Source organism: Castor canadensis, chromosome 7, assembly GCF_047511655.1.
Source record: "Castor canadensis chromosome 7, mCasCan1.hap1v2, whole genome shotgun sequence".
NCBI lineage: Eukaryota > Metazoa > Chordata > Mammalia > Rodentia > Castoridae > Castor > Castor canadensis.
In genome coordinates this window covers 100,524,286-100,536,451 of record NC_133392.1, presented here as the reverse complement: position 1 = coordinate 100,536,451, position 12,166 = coordinate 100,524,286, and the positions used below count along the sequence as shown (strand labels likewise).

The 12,166-nt window shown below is 38.0% G+C and overlaps 1 protein-coding gene across 2 annotated transcripts in view; it reads right to left on the bottom strand.

Annotated features, from left to right (window-relative positions):
* Erich3 (glutamate rich 3) overlaps window positions 1–9,864 on the bottom strand; it is a 99,147-nt gene extending 89,283 nt beyond the window's left edge. Inside the window, exon 1 of one of the 2 annotated variants that reach the window (XM_074079754.1) lies at window positions 9,364–9,864. In XM_074079754.1, the coding sequence (XP_073935855.1) occupies window positions 9,364–9,386 (23 nt within the window). In that variant the 5' untranslated portion in view covers window positions 9,387–9,864. The remainder of the gene's footprint in view (window positions 1–9,363) is intronic. The other variant, XM_074079753.1, reaches the window with a different exon arrangement.
* Between the last annotated feature and the right edge of the window lie 2,302 nt (window positions 9,865–12,166).

Here is a 12,166-nt window from a genome sequence, read left to right as displayed (position 1 = left end):
GCTACGAAAAACCATCCATGAACCTTTCTCCCTTGCCTAATTCCCACAATAGAGCTCAGAAAAGTCAAACACACTTTCCTGCTCTCTCTTTAGCTAGATATGTCCATTGATGCAGTAATGGTCAATGAGATACAAAGGAAAGTCTACTGGAAGGATTTCAGAAATGCTTTCCTGCCTGATGAAATTTTTAAAAGTCCCTTGTTGGCCAGTCTTTTTCCTTGATATTGGGGTGGTTTTATAAAAAGCTAATGTCTTGATCTAGTGTTGGCATCTTGCTACCATAGAGAAAGAAAAAAAAGATTGCAAAGATAAAGACCTAAGTCCGGGTGGGGATGTGGTACAGTGACAGAGTGCCTATTAGTTAGCATGCTTGAGGCCCTGGACTCAAGCTTGAGGAACAGCTCTGAAAACAAAAAGACCCAAATCTTGATGGTAATACAAAAACTTAATCATCCACCTACACTGGTGGTAAAACAAAAAATAAATATCATTATGGTTTAAGAAACTACAAGTTTCATTTTCTCTTGCTAGCCGTTGAACATATTCCTAACTGATAGAACCACTACACTGTCCAAGGGCTGCAAAGGTCAATGAGGGTCATGGACTTCTGAAACCTATTTTTAAAGCTCACTATTCAGGCTGTTCCAAGAACCCAAATGAATTCCTGTGAAATGAATTTCTGGAGCGTCATAAGTGTTAACATGCTATTAGTACATAGTAGCTGCTCAGGAAATATTAGTTGAATAGACTAGCAGATATACTCTTAGGACCTTAATAAAGTGGTCACTAAAGGAGAAGAAAGGTTTCAGCAACTATTGGGCTAAGCTTAAAAGCACAGCACTCAGGATTCAAAGCAGATCCAAAGATGTAGAGACATGAGGTCACCTTCCTAAGGAGTTTGTAGTTTATTTGAGAGACATGAAGACAAATCAGATGCTTTTAAGGATGTACTTCTCAAATAGTAAAGCTTTCTCAATATAACTTAAAAACAGGAATAAACCAAAGGAACATGGAAAGTGGAAATGAAACTACAAAAATGCTAACTATAATTACTTATGGATGGCAGGATTTCAAAGGAGTTTTGATTTTCTTCATCGTGCTTTTCTTCTCAAAGTATGTAATTTTCAAAGTACAGATAAGTAGAAGGAAAATAAAAATACCACTTGTATCCCTGGAACCCAGGAATTTGAAGTTCCTGCTAACTCTACTCTTCTAATTTACAGCAGATTATTTTTATTTGAATCTAAACAATAGAAACAATATTATTGAAAATATCTTAGAGCAAGCTATGAAGAGAAGCAACTTCTTAATATGAAAGCCACATAATATTCACAAGTATGAAATATTACAATCCATTGCACAGAGAATGCCAAATTAACTGCTGCTATAAAACACTATGATTCAATTCAATTTAAAATCCTTAGTTTTTAATGCTGTTTCATAACTACTATGTGCAATTTATATTGTCTGTTTAGTTCCCTGCTGTTTCTTCCCTTGCTTCAATATTTTGCCTTAAGAATTTTCATTAATTTATAAATGTTTATGACTATTATAGAAAAATAATAACAGTCAGAGAAAAATGGATTGCAGCTTAAAATGTTCAATTTTATATCTCAATCAACATCAGGCACTGAGAGGTGGGGAGTAATTTGATTAGAAATCAGACTTAACCAAAGAAAAGTTCAGCACTTATCTATAGAGATCACTGACTTATTATCTTAATTACCTCTCCTCACAGGACCTTTGCCCATATTTTTTGCTAGCTTTGGCTTTTATCTCCCTTTTAAACTTTTGACTGCAAATATTCATTCCCAATATCATAGACTTCATGTGCCCCCCAAATTTATGAAATCCTAATCCCTAATATGACAACATATGGGAGTGGGGACTTTGGGAGTTGATGATAAGTGTCTGGCCCTCATGAAAGGAATTAGCACCCTAAAAAAGGGACTCAGAGAGTCTAGACATTTCTGCCACATGAAGACACAGCTAGAAGATCAGTTATCTGTGAAACATGAAGCAAGCCTTCACCAGACACTGAATCTACATTAGCCTTGATCTTGGAACCTCCAGAACTGTGAGAAATAAATTCCTGCTGTTTATAAGCTTCCCCATCTGTGATATTTTGTTATAACAACCCAAATGGACTAAGACACCCATGACTCTCATATTGTTATAAATAAGTCATTTATTTTCAGTGATTGTATTCTCATAAGGTCACCTTCAGTTTTTTTAGGGCCATATAGTGAAGACCATCCACTGTTACAGTCTACATTAGGTCAGTAGCCTATTAATGTGATACTATAAGAAGGTTATCACAGACTAGGTGACTTAAAAAACCAGAAATCTATTTTCTCATAGTTCTAGAAGCTAAAATTCTAAAATCAAGGGGATAGCAGGATCGGTTTCTTCTGAGGGCTATGAAGGAAGGATCGATTTCAGGCCTCTCTTCTTGCTTTATAGACTGCCATCTTCTTCCTATATGTTCACATGGTCTTTCTCTGTGCACATCTATATTCTAATCTCCTTTACTTAGAATGCCACCAGTCACACTGGATTAAACATTGATCTATTTAACTTATCACTTCTTTATAGAATTAGCTCCAAATCACATTCTAAAGTACTGAGGGTTAGGACTTTAACATATAGATTGGGAAGGGTGCACAATTCAGTTCATAGCACAGGAATAACCAGAAAGGTGATCAATTTGAGTATGTAACATGGATTTAGACAGAAAAAGAATATCTTTCTTGGATACATAGGAACCCAAACTGCTATATCTTGATTCTGAATTATGTGTGTGAGCAATCAGAAAGGGATCATTGATGACCCATCAAAAAGGGCACAGACACCTCTGGATCCCACCACATGCATGAATTCAGTTGATGAGGAAGGGAAAGGGATTACAAGGCTTTCCAGTGAGTCTTCAAAGAATGGGGAAATCATGTAGTTTGGGGCAGAAGACACTGTATGTCACAATAATCTGCCAACAGACCAAGAAAGAGCCAACCATACAAAGGAGACAGAGAGATAAGAAGAGTAAGGGTAAGAGTAGACTAATAGGAGGATGAGCAATTTTTAAGGAATCCATATCTATATGTCTATATTTTCCAATGTAATTGGTCACTTAACAATTAAATTAATGTAATAACTATGCAAATACATTTACCTTAGTTTATTTTATTTTTTATTTTCATTTTGGCAGTACTGAGGTTTGAACTCAGGGCCTCTACCACTTGAGCCATGCTCCCAATCCTTTTTTGCTTTAATTATTTTTGGATATGGTCTCACTTTTTGAAGCTTCTTATGATTCAATATACAAGCAATGATCTGACAATGATTTTCCAAAAACTTTTAATCCTAACACAGACAGAATGTCAGTAAGGCAAGATTTTTCAAGCTGCTCCATTCAACTTGTCAAATCTTTTTCTCCTTTCTCCAGAAAAAGCGCCACATTAATATAAAAGACAAGCTCTCAGCTGAATTGCTTTAATCCAAATATATTTTCTGATACAACAATTTGCAGCAATGGTGTTACCAGTGAAGGATGTGTTTTCTTGCAGGGACTCTTAAAGAAAAGAGTGATTTTAAGCTTCTGAGTAGTGAAAGACCAAATGGCTGCTGCTCAGCTGGAACCCATGGGTATAGTGAGCCTTACCTTATGTATAGGTTGACTTTTCAGTCAAGGATATACAAACCCTTACAAACCACTCATTTAACCTGTAAAGCACAAGGCACATGGTATTTTGCATGATGTACTATTCAGTAATTCTTCATGAGCTCAACTTTGAGTACCATAGAACTAAGCTAAAGGAAGGAACAGAAGACAAATCAAAATGTAATGTCTGCATACTCAAATGATTCCTTGAGGACACTGTACAAGTCTTATTTATAAATGCAATTGGGACTAGTAATTGGTCACTAAACAATTAAATTAATGAGATAGCTATACAAATACATTTGCCTTAGTCTACTTGATGTTTTGTTTTCATTTTGGCACTACTGAGGTTTGAACTCAGGGCCTCTACCACTTGAGTCATGCCCCCAATCCTTTTTTGCTTTAATTATTTTTGGATTTGGTCTCACTTTTTTTTCCCCAGTGCTGGCGTTGAACCACAATCTTCCTACCTATTTTCCATGTAGCTTGAGATTATAGATGCATACCTCCATACCTGGCTTATTAGTTGAGATGGGGTTTCACTAACTTCCCCCCAGGGGGTCTGGCCTGGAACTGAGATCCTCCCCATCTCCACCTCTAGAGTAGCTGAGATTATAGACATACACCACCACACCCTGATCCAAATAGTTTATTTTAATTAACTATTTGTTTATTTTAATTAACCAAATAAAACCAAATATTTTAATAAGCTAAATAGTTAATTTTAATTAAGCATAAATTTCACTTTTTTTGCAGAGTCAAAGGTTTTACTTGACTATGACTCAACTGATTTTCCTGCATCCTCATTTTTGTTTTTAATAAATGATGCACACAAATAAATCATTTGGGATTTCCAGTTTAGGGAAAAGTGACAAAGACACAAACCAATATGAATGTTCAATTTTAGATTTTTTTATTTTGGCAAATTTTACAACTACCTAATTTGACAGTTTTGCTTTAAGTTGATTAACATTTATAGAATTGTTCTTTCACATGTACTGTTCTCAACTGGGTGGAGGGAGGTGAGTAAGCCATAGGAGGGGAAGAATCAATGATTTCATCTACATCTTACTTCCTGGGCTTGCACCTAAATGAGTCATGAAAGACTAAAAAGTAAATTCAGTAGTAGCTCTCAGAATTTGAAGCTTTCATTAAAAATGATATTACTGGTAATTTTAACTCTCAAAAATCCACAAACATTACCTCACTTTCAGATTATTTTCTGTGGGATTTAGGATTGAGAGTTGAGTCAGAGAATTTGTAATTTCTTTCTGAAAAACTTTTGTGTATTTCTTCATAATCTAAATAAATTGCAAACCTCTCCACCTCTCCTCCAGTTAAAGACATTTTTCCGTAACAGAGACTCAGACAGAGGGAGGGAATGCTACAGAAGACTTTTTCTGATGGTACCCTACTCTATAAACCAGAAGTTTGAAAACTGGGATAGCACACTCCTGGGGATATCTTTGAAGATTTTCCTAAGGGAACCCAGGAAAGGATACTTATAAGAAAATCAATTTCTACTCCCCAAGTTTCCTCTCGCTCTCCTAAAACTGATCTTTGTGAAAATGTCTTTCAAGTCACACTACTGGTTCCTACCCCCTCGTACCAGCTACCTACACCACCACCATTTTATAATCATCTGTCTAATGTTACAAAGAGAGGCACACCTCTTACCATCTGGTATCTTATTAAGCTGCACTGAACTTAGAAGACCATCTGAGAGAAAAAAAGAGACAATTTGAAGTATTGTCTGGATGTTGATGCAACAAATGGCTTTCAAAACTGTGCAACAAATCTGATTGCAAGTCACATAGTTTCCAATGTGTTGTTTCCACACAATTGAAGCAGGAACTAATTGAGTTGTCATCAAAAGTTCCTCAAAAAGAATTCTGGTGATAGACCGCTGTGTGATTTTTGACATGTAACTCGAAAGGAATTCAAAAAATTAAGTGACATTGCAATAACAAATCTCACTCTACTTATATCTACTTAAATGAGCAAGTTTTTTAAGTAAAGGAAAAAGAGAAGATATGGCGTCTATAAGAGCAGAATCTATAACACAAAATAATCAGAGAAGCCATGACAAATGAGCCTGTTCAATGTATCTAATCTAATTATAACCAATTTACTCCTTAAACTTAATTTATTAGTGTTTAACAAGAGGATAAATAGAAACTACCCAATTTGAATCTGAATACTCAACAATTTTAATTCTGTGATAAAGAGATGACTTTGGTGGTGGGAGCAGCAACAGACTAGTACTCTATGCTACTTTAGGCATACAAAATACTATACTGTTTGCAACTAGGAGTCGAGGACAATGAATCCTATTCACGAGGGTAGGAGACTCTCCTATAGCAAACAAAATGGTGAGGTTATATTTTTTGTCATTTTCAGATACACAACACTATCTAAAAATTGATAATCTTACTTGTGGTATTTTTTACTCTGTTGAAAAAGAACTGAGTCACCAGGTAGTTAAGGTATATCAATTCTTTCTTTACCACTCTTCAGCATACTCATCACTACAAAAATCCTTCTTTACATTAATAATGTGTAAACAAGCCTAAACAAACCATAAAATCTAAAATTTTGAACAGTCCTCCAAAGCATACATTTTCTGCATTTTATTTCTTGTTATGGACTGTAATACTACTCATTCTTCCTTCCTGAAAGGAAATTTGCAGTTAAGTGTGACTATCTCTATGTAGTCAGGTGGATCTCTCACACAGGGAGCCAAGTTCACATAGATTCAGTGATGATGAGCTTGAAGGAGCCAGAAAAGCCATATCATTTTATTCTTATGCATGACTGGGGTATAAAATCCCCACTCCACCTCTAGGCCTAGTGCAACACTCACAAGCACACATGCACACACAAATTACAACATGGGTGAGATTTAGCAAATAAAAGGGTTTATCAACTGAAATTTTCCAGTTTAAAACAATTTCATTTAGAGATGGCAGTGTAGGAAACGGTACTTTATTGTTCACTTCCACCAAATGGAAGCTCTGATTCAGAGTCTCCATTATCTTTGGCAGAAGTTTTTAAGACCATTTTTATTTATTCCAAATGCTATCTGAACAAAGTCAGCACAGGCCCTTTGCAATTTTTACATCTAGTGCTTAATGATGTAATTAAGTATGAACAGGAACTCTGAAAAAACACCAAGAAAAAGCATCAGGACATCATTTACTGACTGATGGAATCTCAGAGACTTAAAATTTCTGTTTTATTGTGCAAGTGCACTTTATTACCATTCCATCTTAAAACATACTACATACAAACCACTTCAGCAATGATGCAATGATGGAAAGCCCTCTCAGCTTTAATGAAAACTTTTATTTGCTACTGAAACTTTATTATTTTCAAATGGTAACATGGGCAAAAAAAAAAAGATTGCTACTTTTATTTGAGGGGAAATTTTTAACAATTTGAATAATTTTGTTCCTGGGTGAATTTTAAGGCATTTAAATGTTATAGTTATGCTAGTTGTTTTTATTCATTCTTGATAAACTTAACACAAAAAATAAGTACGTTCACATTATTACAAAATTATTCTACTTTAATACGTCAAAATGCTAGGTAGTTATAGCTAAGTACCGTCAGGTGTTGATCTGATCTGGATATGAATTTCTGTATGCATCCCTGATATTGACAATGGGAGCATGGCAGTGAGGGCACAGGTTGTAAAGCTAGATTGTGTGATTTTGTATTCTAGCCCTTATGCTCCTTCGCTGTAGAAACTTTAGAAACTTCTTAGTCCTCAGCTTCCTTCTCTGTGAAGATGGGGGTGATCAGAGTCCTCCTCGTGGAGTGAGTAGGAAGAGTCACTGAGGTATTTCATGGAAAAGATTAGAATAGAGATTGGCTTAGGTAAGTACTTAATAAATATTTAGCTCTAACATGGTATTCCTATGTGAACACATTCACCCCTTCCTTGAATATACCATTGGGCAAAACCATTCATTCAACAAATAATTATAGAATTTTAGCATTTTCTGGACTGTCCTACATATAGAGGGAATAAAGATTGAATAAGGTATAATGCTTATTTTCCAGGAACTTTGCATTTTGTTGAAAAATATTTGTTGCCATTTATTATCTTTCTTAAAGAGTACCATGAAACGTACTTTTCGATTAAATCACAAATTTTCCTTTTCCCTCATGTACTTACTTGGAACTAACAGAGCCTCAGAAAAATTTGACTTCAGTTTCTGAAATCTTAATCATGCAGGATTTAATAAAAGCTACAGGTCCTTCCACGTTTTAAAATAGATGATTAAATGGTCTAATCAGCTTCTAACTTAGCCAAAAACTTGAAAAACATAGGAAGACAACCATGACTGACACATTCATCTTCCTGAATTCAGACATACTGTGCACAGCAGCTGCAGGAAATGTTACTTACATCCCACAGGACCTGAGGCCAACAAAAACTGCACAGGAATTCAGCATCCAAACATTAAAATACCTAAACTAACTCAACTTTAGATAAAATTGTGAAGCTCATTTAGCCATAGCTTCATCACTTTCAAAAAAGTTCTGAAACGACTTCCAACAGGGCACCTCATGTGGCTTTAGTTTTTTCAAACATTTTGTTTATATCATTTTGCACAGAGCATTCATTAAAAAGTAAAATCTTTAAGTTTGACCATGGATCCCAAGAACAAGAAATGTACTCTTTGAGACATCACAAACTCCAAATGATCTTAAGCATATTGTCCTCTGCTAATTTACTGCTCTCAAAAATGTGCAATAACGACATGCCTAGCAAACACAAAGCCCTGAGTTCATACCCCAATCACAACAACGATAACAACAAAAAAAGAAAATGTGCAATAAACGCAATTTTTAAAAGAGCATTTTCAAAATAGTTGCAAGTTAAACTGGCATAGTTATCTGTTTAACTAGGTATATCATAACAAAAACATCTACTATGCATTACATTGCTTAATTCTAAAGGAAATTGGATATTCTCCCTTTCAATTAAGAATGGAGACCTTTTTGCGCAACAGCCAGTAATGACTTGTGAACTTTAGAATGTTACCAGTAGGCTCTGCTAAGGAGTCCCCCCTACCCAAGGGAGGTCCTTCATGAACACGTAGGCACAAAACTCCCTCCTCTCCTCTTCTTTTCCAATGTCATATCACTTCCCTTGGTCAAAATCCTTCTAAAAGACCCTGTGATGCTCTTGAGATTGGAAAGATAAAAATCCTGACATAGAAGGCCTGCTTCCCACAATGAGACCTCCTTCAACATACAATCAACTCACACCTAACTTACATGCAAGCCGCAGTGAGAATTTATTTCTGCCTCAAATCTCCCAACGAATGCATATTTTGGTAACCTCTTCTTTTGCATTTAAACACATATGTTCCATACCACAAGATCTTCTCCATTTCAGCTAACGACCCTGCTTAATGTATGCGTTTTTCACATCCATTTTTAAAAAACCTTTCCAGGCTGAAATTTTCAAAAGGAGTGAAAGAAGCAAAGATGGGGAGGGAGGAGATACGCTGCCTGGGATTGCTGCCATCGTCGCTGTAACCGAGAATCCGTAATTTTTTTTCCCCTTCTCCCCAGCCCTCCCTCTCGTTCCCCTTCTCGCCCCTTCCCTTCCCTGCAGGAGGGAGAAGGAGGGGCCTTTGTCTGGAGCTGCCACCTGCCCGCAGCGTGGAAAAGCTCCAGTTGTCACTTACCCAGCAGGGTGAGAATGGCTCATTTTTGCAGAATCTCTTTTGGACCCCGCTGCAGGTGCTGAGGGTGGGTGCGGAGGGCCGGGTGTGAGCTAGCACTGTGACAGCCACGTTTACGTGGTAGCTTCACACTACGATAGCGGGTGCGTTGGGCACCTGGGCTGAGTTGCTGCTGCCCCTGGGCTCCCGGGGATACTTGCAGTCTCCCGGGCCCCCCACCCGCTGGCGGTATCCACAGCCTCCGGGTTGCTAAGGGAGGAGGGAAGGCAAGCGCCCAGGTCTGCAGAAGCAGTGGCACTGCTGGAACAGAGCCCGGAGAAGCTGAAAGTGAAGCCAGCTTCCACCCTTCTTGCTGGGCCCTTATGTGGGAGGAGACCCAGACCTGTCCCTTCTTTGTTGCTCTGGGGCTTGGGTTCCCCAGGCACCTGTAATCTGAAAACACAAAACACAGGCGCGTGCACACACACACACACACACACACCCCTTTTTGGCCTGTGTGTTCCTGTTATGAAAGTAAGGGATGGATAAATCCGCAGTGTCTGCAGGCAATAAGCAGAGAGCAGCTGCAGTGAGAGGCCATGGTTTCCTGTCCTAAAAAAGACCCTCGATTGCAAGTTCAAGGGAAAGAAACAAATTTCCTTTCTCAGTTCGACGTGGGTTTTGTTTCTGCATCTGCAGAGCATTGCCACGGGCTCCTTTTCTCCTTGGAAAAACCCTATCCTTGCTACAGTCTGAGGTTCCCCCTTCCAGCAGGAACACTAACAGCTCCGATGTTTGAAAGTGGAAGAGATGCACTTGCTCCGTAAAGGTCCTGGGAGGGTACTTGCATTTGAAACCAAACAAGAATGCTGGCTTTAAGTTATGGAAGTAGCCAAGATGCCCCATTACCAAGGAATAGATTAAGAAAATGTGGTATTTATACACAATAGGATTTTACTCAGCCACAAAGAAGATGAAATTTTGCCATTCACAGGTAAATGGATGGAACTGGAGAACATCACCTTAAGCGAAGTTAGCCAGGCTCAGAAGGCCAAAAACTGCATGCTCTCCCTCATATGCGGATTATAGACTTAAAACAAATGCAGAATTATGATTGGACATGGGTCACACGCTAAGGGGAGATCGTATACAGGAGGAATAGGGAAAGGGAAGGAAACCTAAAACTTGAAAGTGTTTAATGTGGCACTGTAGAGGATCAAATAAAGTAATCTTAAACTTACAGAGGCCACTATGGGAAGGTGACCAGGAAGTAGTGAAGAGGTCAGGTAGAGATGAATCAGTTCGGGTTTTAATACACATATGCATGGGAGCAATGCTAGGAATCTCTCTGTATAGCTATCTTTATCTCAAACTAGCAAAAACACTATGTCTTATTATCTCTTATGTTTTCTCTTCAACAAAATTGGAGAAGAGGGCATAACAGATTCTGCCTGGAAGCAAGAGGGGTGGGGGCAAGGGATGGGGGAGAGATGGCCCAAGCTGGCTTAGATGAAGAAACCTAGATTTAAATGAGAGGGCCTTAGGAGCAAGTGTAAGCACTGGGTTCAGATGACCTATTGCAAATCTTATTCTTGCTTTGTCAGATTTTTTGCTGGATAACTTATCTCTGGCTTCAGTGACAGTATGAATGGGATAAGTGAGCTACTTATGGATCTCTATTCTAGCTCACCCACCCTCACAGATGGAAAGACCATCACCTCTTCAAAGGCATTCTGCTTTTCTACATATTATAAAGACCCACTGAGCATGACAAACCAACCAGTCTCCTTAGCATGACATTGAAGGTTCTTCATCAGCTGGCCCCAGTATCTTTCATCACCCTCATTGTGACCTCTTCAACTCTACTACCTTAATGTCTTGCAAAACTCTATCCTTCTAATGAGCATATTCTTCCATCCTTGACTATCTGGAAAAGTTCTATTTAACTTTCAACACTCAGCTTGAACACTGCCTTTTTCAACATTCTCAGGTTTGCCAACCTGTGTGCCACTCCACCTGGATATACTTCTTTTACTCTTACCCATCTGTACTGTACTTGCTGGTGTATGTTTCTGCCTTTTCTATTTGAATGTGAGCTCCTCTTCTATTTTGTACACTTATTTTATTTTTCTATTTCTCAGAAGCAAACCGCAATTCAACAGATGTTTGGAGCAAAAATAAAGAAAAAAAATCCCTTCAAAGATGTAGCATTTTTGTTGAGTACTTGTAAATGCTCCTCTCAGTCTTTTATTGAGCACTTACTAACTGCTCATTATCTCATTTAATCCTCATCACCACTCCCTGAGATAGATTTTTTCCCCTCCATTCCATAGCTATGCCAATTGAGATACAAAGAAGTTGTTTTGCCTGAAGTCTACAATGACTCCTAAATGGAAATGCTAGAATTTAAATCCAAATCTGTCTGATTCCAAAAACTGTAAGTAATTTTAACAATTGTAATGAGTTTTCTTTTCCCCACTTCTCCTGTAAATTGCTGCAGAAGTCAATTTTTCTATACCATTAGAGTTTTCAGACCTGAGAGACCAGAGACATCCCATGGGATGGAGATATATTCCAGCTCAATATCTTAGATCTTGATTCTGGAGAACTTAGAGTTGCATTGGAGACCAGATGGCTAGAACTTGAAAGAGGCAGAAGTCTTCTCTTTCCCATCTGTTTACTCCTCACCCATCCAAATGTGGGTCCTGTTTGATGTTGCCCTAATTCCTCATCATAATTAAATTTCACCAGGATATGAACCAGGGGCTGGAGGAGGAGGATGGACTAGAAAAAGGACATTATTTGCCCCAGGTGCCAGCACTCCCTA